Below are 19,883 nucleotides of genomic sequence, written 5' to 3'. Positions count from 1 at the left end.
TCAGCAACCTCAGTACTCTCACAGGAGAATCTGGAGAAAGAAACCAACTATTATTGCTCATGGCTTTTCTATTAGCCCTCCATGGACACATATAAGCCCACACCCCGGTACCTTCCCTCTCATCTCTCAAACACAAATCAGAATTCCTGTTCCTGTTGCTTTGCTCAGCGAATCATTTCTCCCTGCCTATAATGCCTTCTCTACGTTTTCTGCTACTGTGGAGGTGTTGACTAGTGGAAACCCATGAGACTTTGTAGTAAGAAGTGATTCAAATCCCAGACCTGCCATTTACTGTTAAGTTACTTAATTTCACTGAGAATCTGTTTTCCTTATCTATAAAATGAAAGTTAATATTTCACAAGGTGTTTTTTGAAGACTTTGAAGAAAAAGGGCAAAGGAAGCATTCACCAAATATTAACTTCCTTTCTTGTAGATTACCCTTTTTAAGTCCTTCCTATTCTTCAAAATTCAAGATCTACCTACTCAAAGCTTATTCTCTGAAGGACTTATTTGGCACAGTATACTACCTCTTTATTGTTTGCTATCTTGTATTTACTGTCTCCCCAAGTTGCTTGCAAGTTTCTTGAGAGCTAAAGCTCTCTTGAAACAGAATCCTGTTTCGATGTAGCCTTGTTGAATATGGTAGCCTCAGATATGTGATAGAACTGATTCAAATCCCAGAGCTACCACTTACTGTGTGATGGTGCAGAAATGGAAAGGGACACATGTAGTCCCCTTACTCTAAACTCAGTGAGTTGGGCAAGGTTTTGAGTCCATCATGTTTCCCTGCCACAATAAGGGAAATGGCGTGGCAAGTGCTTTCCTAAATTGTGGAATCCATAGGGAGTCATCAAAGCCAGAAAGAGACTTGTATTCCTCCTGCTGTAGAAAGCTTGATTGGGAATATATATCTCTTTGAGACAACAGTCTCTGAAAATAAGCTTTTAGAGCATTTTAAATGTCTGGTAAAGGAGAGAAATTACTTATACACTCTTACCCAAAGAGAAATAGGAAAGTTACAGGCTTCCACTGAACATGCATCTACAGCCCATATGCACATGGAATATAAGCAAGGAAGAGAAGACCTGTTCAGCTAACCAGATCGCTGCTACATCAGACACAACTTCCCCTACCAGAGAAGACCATCAGATGGGGCTGGACAGCAGCTCTTTATCCATATTAACATACAATCAATCCCTAAAGGAGTCAAAGCTCTTCAACTCCCTGGCTCACCATACATACCAAAGTATCTAAGAGTGCTGCGATTTCATTCAAGATCTGAAATTTTATGCTTCAGTGAATCTTTGTCCAAGACCAGAACTTGTTTTCCAAAAGAAAAAGTCCCCTTTGTGATATTGCAGCCTTAAAGGTGGACTTTGCTACCACCATCCTCCTTTAAGTCTTTGGTTTTTCATTTATAATCCTTTATCTTTCTATGTGTCTTTCATTTTAAGTTATGAGACAAAAATACTACATTTCTCTGCTATAATTAAACTATCTCCAGATTTATTTAGGTAGAACGCAAACTTTTTTATGATGTTTTTGACTTTCAAGGAAATCTTTCACAGTCATTCATTATGTATGGAATGAGACCTTGGGACATGATCTTTGTTGCTACAGACCGTCCTGTCCCGCCCCTCCCCCCGTTCCCCCCCCCCCCCCAAGTACTTGGTTCTTACTATAGCCTAGCAGGTGAATCTTGAACTTCAGTGCTGAATCTCGAGTCACAGAGGTGATCTGGCTTTGGGCTCTCCAGATCACTGATTTTGTATGTTCTGCTGGAGAAAAACTGACACTGTCACCTTTTTGCTCTTGATGCTTAGGGGCCTTGAGTCATGGGCTGCAGAAGAGCGATGTTTCTAATGTACTGTATCTGTGTCTCTTGTCATTGAGGTAATTGTCATGAGAAAACCCCGGACAACAACCATGACAAACAGAAATACTTTGACAACGCCCAGTCACTGGATGCTGCTGAAGAAGAGCCCTCTGAGACAGGCACAGAGGAGGACCCCGTACTCTCTGTTGAGAATTCAGGGAGGGACTCAGATGTGCTTAGACTTGAAAGTAAGTTGATTTGACCTGAGCTGTGCTTCTGGGGTAAAATCAACTCTCAGGCTCTAAGACTTTTCTCTACTCAAGAGTTTGTTTCCTTCTTTTATTACATTGTATTTTCATGAGGGTGACCCTCCAGTGGGGAGGCAGAAGACAAACTATAATGTGAAAATGCTCTTCACATTTCTTTCTTTTTTCTCTGCCTCACTATCTCTTGCTAGAACAAATTTGATATGTTTATATACCAGTCTTCTTAATGTCATTAGTCTATTGAGTAAGTCATTGGGGAAAAAAAAAGCAAGATAAGTTATATTGACACTAACCCAATACAATGTAAAGATTTGGAATAATGGTATACCTACCAGGCCCCCCTTCTAAAATCCCATTCTGTGACCACATTTTGAGTCAATTCCATAACTGCCGAAATTACTGACTTGTTTTTAATACTCATCCTACTTAACCAACATTTATTGCATTTGGAACCATGCACAAGTCCCCACTTCTTAAATTTCCCTTCTCTCCTCTTGGCTTCTGGGACATCACTTGCTCTTGGTTCTCTTCCTATCTTCAGACATCTTTTTCAATTTCCTTCACTTCTTCACTTTGCCCCTGATTTGTTAAGTTATCCAGGATCTTAAACTTGGTCTTCTTTTCTTATTCCTCTATGTGTTATCTCATGGTGTTTCACATAACTTTGAGTATACCAGTGATTCCATATCTATATTTTCAGCTAAGATATTCTCAGAAACTCTAGATCTCATTTCTTCTTTTGTAGTACTCTCTTTATCTGGATGTGCCACACACTTCAAACTTAACATATCCAAACTTGAACTTGTCCTCATTTTCACCCTATTTCCTGAATGACTTATAATTTCTGTATTCCTACTTTCTTTTAATGGCATCGCATCTCACCCAGTCACCACTATACTCAGTCAGCTCCTAAGACCACTTGAATCTTATCTTCATCTGTTCCTTCTCCCCTGCCTAAATCTTCATTTATTCCTTCTCCCCTGCCTAAAGTCAGACTTCTTCATTTCTGCCTGGGCTGTCAGAGTGACCTCTTAGGTTGGTTCCTTGTTATCTAGTCTCTTACTTCAGTCTATGTAAGGTGCTAGAGAGGGAGAGAGAAAGGGAGGGAGGGAAGGGAGGAATAAGAAAGAAAGAGAGAAAAAGAGAGAGAGAGAGAGAATATGAGAATGAGAATACATGTGATGGTACAAGATTTAGAAAGCAGAAGCAACCCCTGTCACCAATTTCTTGTGTGTCCAGAGTTTTTTCTAAAATCAGATCTGATCAGGTAAGTTGACTACATTTAAATTTTTCAGTAACTCTTTTATTAATAGGGAGAGTCCAAATATCTTAGAATGGGATATGTGATGATTTGCCTCGGTTTCGTCTTTAACTGAGCTACCTACTAGTACTGTACGTGGCAGAAGGGCAAACCTCTCACCATTCCCCTCGCATGCAGTACTGTTTTGAGCCTCCATGTCTTTGCACATGCTGGGAATGGTCCCTGTGTACTTTTTGCTTTACATGGACAACTCCTAAGCAGCTCCAAGATCCAGCTCCAATGTCACCTCCTCTGTGAAGCATTCACAAAGGACTCCAAGCATTTAGTTGCTGCCTTATTTCCACTTTCTGTCAACCCACATGTCATACAATATTAGTCACTTATCTCCCATCAGACTATAAGCTTCTTATCTCCCATGTCTTATATAACTTTATATTCCTGTGTACAATAAATATTCATTAAAGTAATAAAACATGGCACTTGCCTTCCTATATAGGTCAGATTAACATATTTGCCAATTACACAATCTTGTTCCCAAGTGAAATTGTATATAAAAAATGATGTCTAAGAGAAGCAATCTAGACCCCAAAGGAGAAGTTGTGACCTTCACATTTGCAGGTTTAGAAAATTAGTTTCATCAGTTCTACCAGAAACTGTTGGGCTTTAAGAAAACTCCCTCCCATTTACTAACTCAAAAAAGATTGGCTCTTAAAACAGATGGTCATTTATTCATTTACAAGGAAGCGACTCCTCTCTGGTGCCTGACAGACTTCTGTCTCTTTCTGGCATCAGGCACCCACACGACCAAATGGACATCAGGAGGTTGCTTAATAAATTTACAGTTAACACAAATGAAACTGAGTCATGTTCAGGGCGTTTTATTCAGTTTATAGAAACAGTCCCTATTTCAATGCAGTACAACTCCCCACTGACCAGAATACTCATGACTACCAAATTAGAGTCCTTGTTCCTAGGACAACTCAAAATAAAACCAAAATCTTGCTCTTTGTCCCCCTGGTGTCTGAATACATCATTGCTTAAGACAGGTTATAACCTGGTGCTTACGTTCTTTCGTTCTGTTCCATCGCCTACTGAGGATAGAGTACAGTTGCCCTGGCTGAGCCTAGGTGTTTCCCAGCTCCCTTCAGCATCGTGCAAACTGTCTCCTGGTGTGGGTTCCTTTTCATAATCTATAATATGATGATGACTTTTACTAGTTTTACTATTTGTACTTTTTAAAATTTCCTCCAAAGGTATAATACAAAAATTATTTAATGTCTATGCTTGGCTTTAATTATAACACACTATTTGTATTAAAAAATGGAGTGTTTCTGTCTCCGATGACCACATCTTAGGAAGCCCACTGGTCTGAACATGCCAACTGGTACAACTGCAGTCTCCATGGACTTGTCAGTATCTAGGGGAATTTCAGAAGAAGGTACTCCCAGAATTTAGACAAACGGGGGGAAAAAGTTAGTACCTTCTCTAGTAGCCATAAACTATTATGATAATCACTACCTTTTTGTGGTACTTATAATTTACAAAGTATTCTGAATTATGTGTTAACCTTATGGATTTTATTACTAAGCCCATCTGATAGATGAGAAAATTGAGACCCAGTGAGCTTAGATACCTTGCCTAAGATATCTAAGTAGGTAGCATAATTAAAATTATTCTCAGGCCTTCTGATTTCATAAACTGTCCTTCTGATGTGGTTCTCAGAAGTAGGGGTTTGATGGATTAGAACTCTATTTTTCAATTGGTAAGGTCATTTTTAAAGAAAAGTAGAATCTGTCATCAACATTATATAATGCAAAGAACATTTTAATGTCAAAAAGGTACAAAGACAATCTCAGAATAAAGATGAGTCTAAGTATCTAGACGTGTGTGTGTTATAACTATATATGTGTTTCTTTGTTTTGAGTACTTGCACTGAGTTCTTTCACTTTTCTATGAATGTGCTGTGCTCTGAAAATCTCTTAAACAGAGGTACCCAGGCTTAACCATGAATCTCCAGGTAGTCTCAAACATGGCAAGATTGTACTGGACTTCTTTTTCTCTTTCTTTTTTCCTTTCTGTTTACTTCCACCACCCCCCACCCCCCAGTTTTTCTCTTTTTTTAAATCAGGGCAACATATGCTTCTCTCCACCATAGCCCCTAGTCCCTGTGATTCTAACAGGTTACCTAACATGGCGCAAACTCAACTGTAAGTTTTCCTGGCACTCTGAGATAGGATTTATCCAAGTGAAAAACCGTGAACTCATTATAAGCCTCCCTGGGGTGCTCATAGTCCCTTCATTTCACCATTTTTATTCTACCTTCTTCAGTATAGAAATGGTGCAGGTTAATGAAGACAAAGAAAATAACAGAGATAGGGCTCTCAGTCTCCGTGTTTTCAGTTTATACCATACCATCTGTCCCATGAGCAGCACGCCTAACATTACTTTTTCCTCTTGCTTCAAGCACAATTTAAAACCTTCTGAGATCCTGCTACAGTCCAGACCACTCACCAAACCTGGATTCTGTATTTCCAACTGCTTATTGAACAATGTCTGAAGATATGTTCCTCCATGCATTCTATCCCAGACTATAAGCTCTATGAGTTATTATATTCCAGGCCTTCGGCACATTGTTAGAGACACAGCAACAAATGTTTTAAAAAATTAATGAGTAAGCATCTAAAATCTGTCAACTGATGGTGGTGCCGATTCTTGTTGAATCCTCAATTTGGGGTGCAGTGAAGAAGGAAACTATTCAGTGCAAAGAGCTCCTTGGTGATACAGCCCAGGTCTGCTCTTATCTGCTCTGGTGAGACATCTAGCCAGGGAAATGCAATCTTCAGTCTTGGTAGAAAGGGAAAGTGCACTCTTACAGCCAGAGGTAGCTGGCTTATATGGACAGAAGTCCCTGCCCTGGTCTCTGATTGGTCTGTCCTCATGCAAATGGGGACTACAAATCTTAACAGTTTGATTGGTCCAAGAGGCACTGTCCTGGCTGGTCAGAATAGAGTTTCTCTGATTGCCTGGAGCTGCACAGCTCCAATTGCATGGGGAAAGTCCTATTGGTTGAGGTAGGATTCCAGGAACTCCTTTATAGGAGCTGGCTGAGATGGCAGGAACACAGTGCAGGCAGGCAGTTTAGTGCAGACTTCTCCCCGAAGTGCAGTTTGCGTGAGAAGCCCCTGTGTAGAAATGGCTGCTAGACTCTTAAAATTTGAGCCCAGTTAGTTACATTTGGGTTCACAAATCCCAATACTTTATCCTATTGCCCTTTTCTAACTCCATTGTCTTTGTAAACAGCATTCTGTTGTCATATTCACAGATTCCAAAACCACATTCACATAGTAAAAAACCCACTCTTTCACCCTGGCTGGTTTGGCTCAGTGTAGTGTTGGTCCACAGACTGAAGGGTCCTGGGTTTGATTCCAGTCAAGGGCACATACCACGGTTGCAGGCTTGATCCCCGGCACAACCAGGGCCACATGCAGGAGGCAACCAATCGAAGAGTCTGTCTCTCCCCATCCCTTCCACTCTCTAAAAATCAATGGAAAAATATCCTCAGGTGAGGATTAACAACAATAACAAAAAAAGCCCAACCACTGTTTCACATTAAGCTTTAAAATCTTGAAATCATCTTTGAATTTATCCTATTCTTTATTTTTCTCCATTGAAATTTCCTCACATACCTCTTCCCCTCCCTTTTTAAAAAGTCCCTTTATCCTCACCCAAAGTCAGCCACCCTTTATATAACTCTTATATAGATTATTGAAATGCCCTTCTAATTGGTCTCTTTATCCTCTGTCCTGCTCTCCTTCCTCCTTCCCCACTCCCAAATACACCAACTGATTTACTACTGTAACCTTCACAAATACTATGACTCTCATTTTGTTATTCTTCTGCTTAGCCAACAAGAGGCTCTCTTTACAGTGAATCTTCTTCCAGACTTTCCCAGACATTCTCAGGGTCTCCCACCTTCCCTGAGTCTCTTATTTGCTGATAGCATCTATATACACTTTTTGTCCTAGTTAACTTGAAATTAGTAGTGCCTGCACATATACCTTCCTTACGCCTGTATCTGTCCATGTGTATGGGTATGTAAGTTTGTACATGCTTTTTTATTGTTGTCACTCTGGGGAGTCCCCTGGCCCTCCATTCTCTCTAAATCCTGCCACACATAGTCTGCCTTCCATTAGGAAGCATTTTGTGACTACAGTCAAATATATTTTCCCCTTGCAAAAAATATTTGAATGTACTTATTCTCTTGTTGTTTAACGTGTATAGTTTTGTGTCTTCAACTTGATTATAAATTCATTTAATTCCTCAGGGTCAGATTCCTCAGGTTCCTATTCCTTTTGTTCCCACCTACATTGCTCATATGTGTAGATGGGCACATAGTAGGCTCTAGATAAATGAGGACTGGTTTATTTTTCTTCTAACTCAGCACATTTATGATCTCCCTACTCCTCACCTTTACCATGTAGTGTTCTTTAGGAACTGCTGTCACCCCACCCCAGCAGCCTTTGAAAAGACCTACTGGCTGCCAGCAGCAAAAGCCTGCAGCAAGTTCCAAGCAGAGGAATAACAAGATGAGAGCCATTGTATTTACAAAAGTTAGAGTAGTAAATCAGTTGGTGTATTTGGGAGTGGGGAGGGAGGAAGGAGAGCAGGACAGAGGATAAAGAGACCAAGTTCCATAGTCTCTCTTTATTTGAATATTGATTTTCATCAATGAAAGCTTCTTTCTTTAAGAACTTTTAAATGATATATATTACCTAATGGTAAGGGCACAGGGAACCATTAACCTCTGGAACTCTTTGCAACTAAACAACATAAATGCTTTCTAAATAGGAAGCTAAGCTTCCAAACACAGCACCCATATGCCATTCTAACTATACATTGGAGAATTAGTTGCCTGCAGCCTCCCTTTGGCCAAAAGCCACTTTCGTTTAAACCCATATTCTTGGCTATGGCCAAATTTGTCAAAAAACCCTTTTCCTTCTCAGGACCAGGTGCAAGCAATCCCATAGTATCCTTAGGAGAAGGAAGGAGAGGAAGCTAAAATACCATGAGGAATACTTAGAGACAACAGTGTTGCTACAAGTCCAATGACAGGTAAACCTCTAAGTTGCTATTTGGGATCCCCATAGCAACCTTGCCCAGCTGCTTTCCTGTGTTAGCTACTGAGAAATTTGTAAATGACCTAATATGCTGCTCATTACACTAAGACATACCTACTTTGCTCACCATTGAGCTGGGTTGACTATACTTTAACACAGAAGTGAAGATGATTAAAAGGTAAACTTTAAAGTTTAAAAAGTTAGCAGGACAAGGAAAAGGCAGGATCTCACAAACCAAATTATTTCTGAGTACCCATTTATTCATCCTGTGCCTACTATGTGTCAGGTAAAATGTTGGACATTCAGGACATAGTAACAAACAAGATAGAAACTGAAAATTAAAACTGTTTGTCAACCCCGCATTTATACTACTTGTCACAAATTTAGGCAAGTAACCAACCATTTTTATCTGAATATTCTAAAGAAAAGCTTTTGCAAACCCCTATTTTACTTTATACTTGTTTCAGAACGCCACTCATCATTATCATCATCATCATCAATAGAAACCAGCAGATTGGTTCAGAAAATCTAAAAGAAACTTCCTTAAAAGGACAGTTGTACATTTTGTAGTCACTTGTTACAAATAGAAGAACCCTATAGCTTTTTCAAGAAAGAATAACAGAGATTTCTGGTGGTACTGACAACGGACCTTCCCATTCTCTGGAGTACAGTGGGGAATGGGAGACAGATGCCACCAGAGGTAAGGGTGACCCTGCATCTTCTGTGAATAGGGCTCAAAGCTTTGCTATTGTTAGCCATGCCTCCTCAGAGACTAATACTATGCATTTCTAAGAGGGGTTACTCACAATCGCTATATAGGTCGATATGGATATGTGAGATTCCTGACCATCATCGTTTTAATACCATGTTCTAAATCACCGAACAAGCTAGAATTACCAAGTGAAGATCACTGGAATAATGTAAACTAGCATTTTATGAGCAATCAGCCCCAACCTCTCATGTTGTTCAGTGAGTACATATTACAAAAGCAGACATTTCAGTTTGTTGTTCATTTTTATACCCTTTCTACTTCCAAAAACGGATTAGAGATCATTTGCATAGAACACACAACATAAGATCCAGCCATTAATTCAAAATGACATAAGTAGTAATTTATTTTAAGGAAGACATTCTGTTAAGAAACTCGAGTAATTTTCCCCTAACCTTCCTAGTTAGCTAAGCATAGAGGGGAACCTGTAGGGTTGTGTAGCCTTCAGTGTCTAGTAATGGAAATGTAATGACTTCTCCGGAGAAAGAGTCTTTACTCGGCCATTGTGGTAAGTCTTCACATAAGAAACTTGAACAACATAACAAATAATATCTTGATAACCATTTTAGGAAAAAATTGCTATTTTGTTACATTTAGCTATTTTTTATATCAGCCATTAGTGAAAACGGGAACCTTCAATGTGGAATGAGGATAATTTCCCATTAAACAAATCATTGTTCACTTAAGGCAATTAGACTATGTGATCTGGACATCCAGCTATGGTATTTCACATGCTATTTGAATAAAGCCTGAAGAACCCCACATTAAATAACATCATAAACTATCTTTGCCATGTGTGCCTTATATCTAGTGGTGTTTTTGGAAAAAATACATATATAAAATAGCCATCCCCCTGCTCACTAGGGACATAAGTTGTGACTGCCTGCCATCTTGCTGCTGCCATTGTTCTTAGCCAGGCTCTTGACAAATGCTACATGATAAAGATGATATTTTATTATGAATTTTGAAGATGCCAAATAGTATTTTTATGAAAGTGGGCTAGACAAGTGCCTTTAGCCAAAGCCAAAACTTTTCTCAAAAAGCAAGGTTGGAGCCACTCAACCACTTGAGTAAATACTATGTAATTTTTAATAACATGCTGGCACTTGAATTCCAGGTACAGTAGTTGAAGAAAGCAATGGTTCTGATGAGATAGAGAATGCAGATGAAACCAAAATGTCGGAAGAGATCTTGGCTTTGGTGGATGAATTTCAACAAGCCTGGCCTCTGGATGGCTTCGGGGGAGCACTAGAGATGAAAGGGCGGCGTCTGGACTTGCAGGGGATACGGGTACTGAAGAAAGGGCCCCAGGATGGAGTGGCCAAAAGCTCTTGCTATGGAGACTGCAGAAGTGAAGATGATGAAGCAACAGAATGGGTAAGAGTTGCCAACTCAATTCTTACCAAATTGTAGCGCAATCTTTTGGGGAGGGGAGCTCCTAGTTTTCAAAGTGTGATGTTTCTCTTGGATATGTGGTACTACTTTGCTCCACTCACGTTGGAATTGTAGTGTGGGAAGCATGTCATGTGACTTACATATTGCCAGCTCTTCCTGGAAGGAGAGGAAATGGGATGGGAGTGAGGCCACACTCAAAGCCTTTATATATGGAACTACCCAGTTCAGACATCTTAATTTTCAGTTTCTTCTGTATATTCTTCAAGGATAGGTTACTATATTTATTTCACTAAACATTTTTTATTTAGACCTTTAAGAATTAAACTGAAGGAGAAAACTTAACCTTACTTAGCACAGGACTGGTTTTTCTTAAAGCCAGTATCCACAGATTTGATCACTGGTCTCACTTGTCCCTAACATGTTTCCATTTCCCAGATCACATTCCAGGTCAAACGTGTGAAGAAACCCAAAGGAGACCATAAAAAGCCTCCTGGGAAAAAGATAGAATCCAATCAAGCAGAAAATGCACATCGCTCCCAAGCAAACCTGGAGATCACTGGCCCAAAGGTGGCATCTCCTGGGCCACAAGGTAAATTTGAATGTTTTATGTGCCAATTTCTTCCTTCAGATTTTACTGTCTTGGTTCTCACAAGGAATATTTTTGTGACTTAAAATTGACGAGAAGATAATTGGGCTAAGTGAGCAAGAAGCCAGTCATTGATATAAAAAGTTTATTTGGACAGTTTACTTCACTTTTTTACCATTGGCTATTTGGCGTTTGTTGTTATTATCTTGAGCTTAAATGTCCTATTGATTCTTAACTTGAAAGTCTAGGTTAATATATAAAAATGTGGGTTTAAGACTGACTCCCTGGGCTCAAACACCAGTTTTGCCATTTAGTTCCTTATGCCTCATTTTCCTTGTCTATAAAAATGGGAATAATAATTGTGTCTGTCTTATAGGTTGGTTGTGAGGATTATGAGTTCAAACATGTAAAGTGTTTTAAATGAACCAGGCACATAAGGCTCAGTACATATTTACTACTTAGTAACATTTTTGTGTGTCATGTATCTCTAAGTATAAGATAAATGCTTTAGCACTACTCCCCAGGAAAAATGCCAGGGGTGGGGGATGTCTGGCCCACAGACCATATATGGCTTGCAAAATCATTTTGTCTGGCTCTGCCAAGGCATGAGGAGTGAGTTAATTAAATGTTTGGCCAAATATAGCAGGCTAATTTTTAAGTTGCTAATTTTGTATGGCCCACAAATGATATTATAAATATCCAAATGGCCCTTGGCAGAAAAAAGGCTCCCCACCCCTGTCTAAAGCATGGAAGAGACAAGAGAAGACTGTATCCCAATTTTCAAATAAATATGGATTCCGTCCACTCCAAGTGATAAGCTTCGTGATGAATTCTGACAAAGTTCTAAGCAAATTATATTTTTTAATATATTTTTTATTGATTTCAGAGAGGAAGGGAGGAGATATAGAAACATCAATGATGAGAGAGAATCATTGATTAGCTGCCTCCTGCACGGTCCCTACTGGGGATTAAGCCCGCAATCCGGGCATGTGCCCTGAGTGGGAATTGAACTGATGACCTCTTGGTTCCTGGGTCCATCGCTCAACCACTGAGCCACACCCGGCCAGGCCTAAGCAAATTATGAAACAGGTGGTTTGTGAGTCCATGGGGATAAAGTAGAAATCACTAAGAACTAATACAACTGATGCATAACTAATTTAATTCTTTTTTTGGTGAGGGCTCCTAGACTGGAATTCCAGGGAAGTGCAATAGACAGTAGACATAGTGGAACTGGATTTAGTAAAGCATTTAATAGAACCTCTTATAATATCATGTGAACAAGGTGGAGTAACGTGTGTCCAAAGCCTCCTCATTGTCTGCAGGACAAAGTCCAAACTTCCAGTGTAGTGTACAAGACCCTTCATAACCCAGCCTCTCTCTACCCTTCAGCACCATTCTTTGAACTACCCATGCTCTAGTTTTACCTCCTTGCCTTTGCACATACTGTTCCCTCTGCCTGGAATGCCCTCATGCCACCTCAGAGGTGCTAAAATATCACTCATCCTTAAACTTCAAACGCAGATGCCATCTCTTCCTTGGCACCTTCAGGCAGAATTAGTTGCTCTCTCCTCTCTCCAGTTGTTCTGCACCTTCATTCCAGCAAGTATCCTCTCGTGTACTAATGATTTGCTCATGTTTACCTTCCTCATTAGACTGGGAGCACGAGTAGTACCTTTTGGGTGTAGGCCCTTTACTGAAATCAAGTCGCCAAGAACAAAGCAGAACTAAGTCTTGTCTGGGAAGGGTTCTTCTGAAGGAATTATAATCGAATGGTCAGGAAGGAGAACTGTGGTTCTGTACAGCTCTTTTTATACTGTAGGAATTTATCCACAACAGAAAATCATTTGATGTACAGGCAGAGCTTTAGATTTAGATTTTAATAAAATAGAAAAGAAGTTTGGAAGAGTTTCAAATGAACTCTGTTTAAATTAATAACTTAAAGACTTAAACAATACGTTTCACAATTAAGCTTATTTTTCTTTTATATTTAAGAAATTCACTTGAAAAATATTTGTTGAAGGACTCATTTATTCTCTATCTTGGAGAAGAAGGCTTTGCTCAGAGGGATCTTTATTCCCATTGCTGTGAATGACAAGATTTTAATTAGCTCTCTATATGGTAGAAATTCTGAAAACTAGAAGAATGACAAGCACCTTTAAAACGCCAGTCTGGATGAAGTAATCACCAAGGCATGAGACACTGGATTCTGTTCCTTTGCAACTGTGTCATTAATGACATGCTTCTTTCCCAGGAAAAAAGCGTGACTACCAGAGTCTGGGATGGCCCAGCCCAGAGGAGTGCGTCAAACTCCGCTGGGTAGAGCTGACTGCCATCGTGAGTACCTGGCTTGCAGTTTCTTCAAAAAACATTGAGTGAGTATCTTAAACCTCTCCCTTTTCCCTGGCATTCGTGTACCAGTGACCGCCCTGCGTCTCAGCGACATCCTGATGCCCTCTTTTGTCAGAAGCTGTGAGCAGAGGTGGTGCCTTAGCCAGGCAGGAAGAGTTGGTGGTTCAGAGGATGACCATTGCTGACCACAGCCCACAGATGGGCGCAGCCAGTGCACTGAACAGTCATTGTGCCCCATTCTCAGTGCCTTTGCCCACACTTTTGTAACTTACCCAGATTTACTTAGGATTGAAGACTGGGTCCCTCTCTTTTAGAAGCATGAAACCTAAAGTCTCACTGACGTCATGCACTTGAAAAAGGAGTCGGGCAAATCTGGATTTACAAACACCTTCCAAGACATATGGCTGCCTCTCTGAGAACTTCTTTTTCCTCCTCAGACACTTGTTCAAGTGTTGGGAGTTCCCCAGGATTTACCACTAAGCCTTTATCATCACCCTAGTCAGACTGATCAACTCTCAGAACTTCTAGCAGTTTGTTTTCTATTTTTTATTCCTACTAAGTGCCTCTAGCAGTGCTTAGGCCAGAAATTTGGGAGTCATCCTTAACAATCCTCCACCTTACCCCTCGAATCCAGTCAGTTACCACTCTTATCATTTCTACCTGATGAGTGTTTTGCAAAACCATCTGCTTTTCTCCACCTCCATTGCTGCCTCCTTAAATCAGATCACCATCATCTCCGCTTACATTCATTCGGTGTCTCCTGCTGGTCCTCTTGCTTTATTTCCTCTTGGCTCTATTCAATCCACTCTCCCCACAGTGCTCAGAATTCTTCCTCAATTATAAGTCAATTCTTCAAACGCTCTACTTCGTACTGCTCTTTCCAGTGGTCCGCACTGTCAGTCTGCTCCTGTGCGTCTCTCCGTCTCCAACTCTGTCCTCTCTCCCATCAGGGCCCTCACACGGCGTGTCTCCTTTGCTGTGTCCTTACCACCTTCTCCCTGCCTGGTTAATGCATACTTATCCTTCTGGTCTCGCTTAAATCTTACTTCCTCGGGGAACAAACTCTTCACTATCTCCCTCCTCCATCATGTAGAGGAAACAGACACCCTCCTGTGGTGTGGCGCTGACATTGTACCATGTTTTTGTCTTTTATAACTTAGCGCATCTGCAACAGTTAAGTCCCTCACAAGACTATGAGCACCATAACAGGGGGACTGGGTATGTTTTGTTAATTATGATAGCCCTGGCATTAAATAGCTAGAAATAAAATTTGGCAATGCCAGTTTGCCATATCAGTATATATGACCGTGCATGACATTTAACCTGGATATCGCAGGAAAATGACCACTTGGGGATAAGGAAGGGAAATACTTATATTTAAATGTAGATACAAAGGACAGCTGTTTTGGTATAAAATTTACTATCTAAACTTCTGCGGGGCGAGTATGTTTCTGTCATAAAGGGAAAATAAAAGAGGAACAACTTGTGGCTATTTACCATTTTCTATACCCTGGAAAAAGACATCCTAGAAGAAAACCCATCTGGCTTAAAACCTCCCCAGTGAGAGAAAGTGGCCAGCAAGAGTAAGCAAATCCGGCTCCACGGAGCATAGGAAGGAGCTGCTGAGGGGGCCGGGAACTCCCTGAGCACAGGACTCAGATCCCAGCACTGCTCCTCTGATCTGGGATGGATCCTGAGTCATACATTCAACAGGCAGTTACTGCCAGGCACTGGAGTCCTCACCCTGGTGTCATGAGAGGATGGACTAAATAACTTCGGAGGTCTCTTCCAGTCTGAGAGTCTGTGGTTCCAGGCAATCCTGATAACATATTGAAGTCATGATCAGCTGATTATTAACACTCTTTCTCCCACCCAGTCAAATGTTTCATGGCTAATGTGGTCATCTCCATTTTCAGCATCACGGAACACATAGATTTTGCCACTCCAATCCAGCAGCCAGCAATGGAGCCGCTTTGCAACGGCAATCTCCCCACCAGCATGCACACCCTGGACCACTTGCACGGGGTTTCCAACCGAGCCAGCCTGCACTACACAGGCGAGAGCCAGCTCACAGAGGTGAGTGCTCCGTTTCACTCAGCTTGTCTGTAGTTTTTAGCCTCCAGTCTTGGCGCAACTGAGAGCAGAAAGCACTATGGCCAGGCGATGTTATTTTTGTTTGTTTGTTTGTTTTTTATTGTTTTTAAATAATTTTTACTGATTTCAGAGAGAAAGGGAGAAGGAGAGAGAGAAACATCAGTGATGAGAATCATTATGGGCTAAATCCTACACGCCCCCCACTGGGGATCGAGCTGTAACCCGGGCATGTGCCCTTGACTGGAATCGAACCCAGGACCCTTCAGTCCACAGGCCGACGCTCTGTCCACTGAGTCAAACCAGCTAGGGCAGGCCATGTTTTTTTGCCTTTTTTCATTGGCTGTCATTTCGGTGGCTTTAAGCTAAGTCTGATTCTTTCAGGCCCCAGGACTGAGCTTATGCTTTCTTTCTATGACCAGGCAGTTTTCATTCTAATTCACTGCTCGAGGTAGGTAGCATTCTGCTTGCTGTCAGACAGAGGCTCCCACAAGAAATATTGGGGCAGTTCATTCTCCTGTTGGCATTCTAAAAAAGGAAAGAAAGGAGGGCAGACCCAGAATATACCAAGAAGAATTGGGAAAACGTGCCACCAATGTCCAACAATAGAGGATTTGTTACATAAATGTTGGTATAGATGTGTGATAGTAAAAAGTGGAATCATTAAGAAAGATGTATAGGAATATATTTAGTCACATGAAGAAATTTATTATGTGAAAATGGTGACAGTATGCAGTGTGATCCCATATTCTGTGAGAGAAATATGTGTATACACAGAAAAATCGGAAAGATATATGTGAAGATATTAACAGTGGTTATGTTTGGGTGACAGGATTACAAATAGTTTCTATTTTCTTTATTCTGTTTTCTAACACTGCTAGAATGAATGTGCTTTATGTGTCTATAATTTTTGTTAACTCGGAGAGGACTGACGGGATGATATAATGGCCTTAAACGCATCGTCCATAAAATGCCTTACCAACAGGACCACAGATTGTGCCCTAGGGAAGGAGCTTGCGTTTGTGGGATAGTGCCCAACTCAGCGGCAGCAGTGTTGTCTAGACCCTGCCTCGCTTTCTCTCCTCTAATCTACCGTCTTCCTCCCTATGCCAGGTGTTACAAAATCTCGGCAAAGACCAGTATCCACAGCAGTCCCTTGAGCAAATTGGCACCCGAATTGCCAAAGTTTTGGAAAAGGTAAGTCACCCTGTAGAGAAGCTGGGAACTACTGCCACCCTCTAACGTTTCCAGATTATTTGTCACTCAGTGCTGGTAACCTCTTCTGTTAGTTACTTGGCACTTGGTAACTAAAGGGATGACGTGAAATAGCCCCACACAGAATGTTTCAGTCATTTTTCTATTACTTTTCTCATCACTTGGTTAGTATTTTTCTGCTTCTTTAGTATTTTTCTCCAGCATGGGGGTGAGAGGTGGTGGTCCTGGGAACCGCGCAATCTCGGCCTGAAACAAGCCAGGTGTTCTAGGTGAAGAATAGTAGGTTGTGGATGGGAAACACACCTTTAAATACCTTAATAGGTATTTACTCTTGAAATTGTGAAGTAAAATATTTGGAAAACTGCCTTTTCATACAGCCTACAGAAAATAGAATGAGTCTCCCACACTGCTCCTCTGCCGCCTCTGTGTGAGATTCGTGTAGAGCAGCGATTGTCAACTGCTGTGCTGCTATAATTTATGAAACATGCAACAGCTGAGTGTTTAGTCAGGGCACTAACCACTTTTCCCTTAGATTGTAAAAAAAAAAAAAAAAAAAGACAACAGCCAACACAACAATAGCCATCTGCTGTAAATGAATCAAAAGTATACCTATTTTTGGTCAGATCAGCAAAAAATATATTTTTGGTATGCTGCAGAATTTTAGTAATTAGTTTGTGTGTGCTATGAGATGAAAAAGGTTGAAAATCGCTGATGTAGAGAACACAGCATTTTACATTAAAATTAATTACTTTGTGGTTCCATGTCTCTCTACTTCATTACTATTTATATTGAAGAATATAGTGATTAAGAGGATCAACTTCCAGCCTGAATTGGCTGTACAATAGGAATAGTATAATCACACCACTTTAAAAGAGAGGAAGCTGAAAGCATGTAGCAATCACTGTTCCGTGTCATTCTGAAATCCATCTGGACATATGTCATCATTCCCCCTACTTTCAGAGTAGGGACTGTTTCTGGCAGTTGATAAAGTTTCATTTTCTAACCCTGCAAGTCCCAGCTTGAAAGCATTTTCTCAAAATTCTGCTTGAAAACTACACAGCTCAGCTCTGCTCTCCGTTACTTGCACATTACACGTGGTTTTTAAAAATCCGTTTGTCACCTTCACACTCTTCCTGCAAGTCCTCCCCGCCGGGCCCACACTGCGGTAGGTACTTTTTCTGTATTGAGAGATGCAGCCTCGCTGGGTTTTGCCAATAGACAGCAGTGCCTCCTTCCAGCCTCCAGCAGCCACTTCCCCGAGCTCATCCAGCTCCTGCAAGAGTCTCACGGCCGCTCCTTGAGCAGATGCCTACAACCATTCCCCAGACTGACGCCACACGTCTTAACTTTGTCGTGGCCACACTCCGTTCTTGGTCCCAAATACTAGCTCCGTTAGCTGCTTCTGCCTAAAAAACCACCCCAAATTTACTGGCCTAAAGCAGAACTGCTATTTGCTCAATATTCTGCCGTCTGAGTTGAGCTCAGTTGGGCATTTCTTCTGGACTCACTTGGCATCATTCATGCAACTGCAGACATGTGGAGCCTCCTGAGGGGCTGCCACCAAACAGGCTTTACCCACATGCCTGGTGCCTCAGCCAGAGTGGCCGGAATAGCCAGGGCACAGCTGGGAATGTGCTCCCTCCACGTAGTCTCTGCAGCACCCTGGCTGCACCTGCTTACACGGGGCCTCGGGGCTCTACGAGGACGAAAGCAGGAGCATCCAGCCTCCTAGCCTGTGCAGGGCCCTGGAGCAGCACCACTCTGCCCCAGCAAGTGCCAGGGCCTCTCAAATCCAAGGCAGGGAAATGTCCTCCGCCTGCTCGTAGTGACAGAGCGGGTGGGGCCCATCTTTACCGCAGTTCCCCTCAAAGGAGCCACGAGGCTGACAGCTTCGCACCAGAAGTGATGGCAAACCCGAAGCCAGCTGACATCGCTAAAGGTGGGAGGAGAAAACAAGCCTAGAATTCTGTACCAGCACAAACATCCTCCAAGCATGAAGGTGCAATAAAGATGTGTTCAAACAAATAGGAATTCAGAGACTTCAACACCAGTAGGCCTGCACTGAAATAAGAATTAAAGGGAGTTCTTCGAACATGCAAGGGGGAATAAAGAGCATTGGAAAAGAAAATATAAATGACATAACTACACAAAACAAGGCCTGCAGTACCCTGAGGAGCTTCAGTTTTATACATAGTAAAATTCACGGTAACAGTAGCATGATGGGAGGGAAGTGAATGGAGTTTAAAGTCCAAAGGTTTAATTAGTATCAGCAAAGTAGTAAAAGTAATCCTTTGCATTGGACTGTAATAAGTTAGAATGCATGTTTCAAGCTGCAGTCTAACTACTAAAAAATGGTATTAAAATGTAATTTAATTGAAGGATAATGGAATAATGTAAAACATTTAATTAATCCGAAGAAAGGCTTGAAAATAGAACACAAATACAGAGCCAAGTATACCAGTAGTTAAATACAAAAAGATTATATAATTTAAGCATTTAGTATGGAACAGATTTTTTTTTTTTAATCCAACTATATGCTGCTTATAAGAGAACCACTTTAGATGTTAGGGTACAGAGTGTTGAAAGTACAAAGATGGAAAATAATATACCATGCAAACAATAAAAAAAGAAAGCTGGTATAGCTACACTCTTGTTAGAAAAAAATAAACCTTGAAGCAAGAAGCATGACTAGAATTAGAGGGCTATAAGAAAAGAGTGGTAATGGGAAATGTTAGTGATGATACAGAGCAAGCATGGCAAACTCGCGGCCCGTGGGCCACATGCGGCCCACAACGAATATTTTTGCGGCCCAGCCAATATAACGGTGTGTAAGAAACATTTTAATAAAAATTTCATAACTTAATTTTTACAATATCCTGTTATACATAATTATTAAGAACGAACTACAACTAATGACTGATTATTATAATCATGTTGCATTCATTTTCCTTACGCACCTTACGCGCAGGCGCACCATTACTCTCCACTAATATTAGCGAATATTTTAGCAGCTGATTG

The 19,883-nt window shown here is 41.0% G+C and overlaps 1 protein-coding gene across 1 annotated transcript in view; it reads left to right on the top strand.

The window, feature by feature from the left end:
* Positions 1–19,883, top strand: part of TTC17 (tetratricopeptide repeat domain 17) — an 83,191-nt gene that overhangs the window by 56,185 nt on the left and 7,123 nt on the right. The window contains exons 17-22 of the mRNA XM_008146786.3: positions 1,894–2,064; positions 10,347–10,606; positions 11,060–11,213; positions 13,462–13,582; positions 15,476–15,635; positions 16,764–16,847. Coding sequence (XP_008145008.2) covers positions 1,894–2,064; positions 10,347–10,606; positions 11,060–11,213; positions 13,462–13,582; positions 15,476–15,635; positions 16,764–16,847 — 950 coding nt within the window. The remainder of the gene's footprint in view (positions 1–1,893; positions 2,065–10,346; positions 10,607–11,059; positions 11,214–13,461; positions 13,583–15,475; positions 15,636–16,763; positions 16,848–19,883) is intronic.

The sequence above is a fragment of the Eptesicus fuscus genome, chromosome 13 (genome assembly GCF_027574615.1).
Source record: "Eptesicus fuscus isolate TK198812 chromosome 13, DD_ASM_mEF_20220401, whole genome shotgun sequence".
Lineage (NCBI taxonomy): Eukaryota > Metazoa > Chordata > Mammalia > Chiroptera > Vespertilionidae > Eptesicus > Eptesicus fuscus.
Note: the sequence above shows the minus strand (reverse complement) of the source record. Positions and strands in the feature narration are given on the sequence as shown.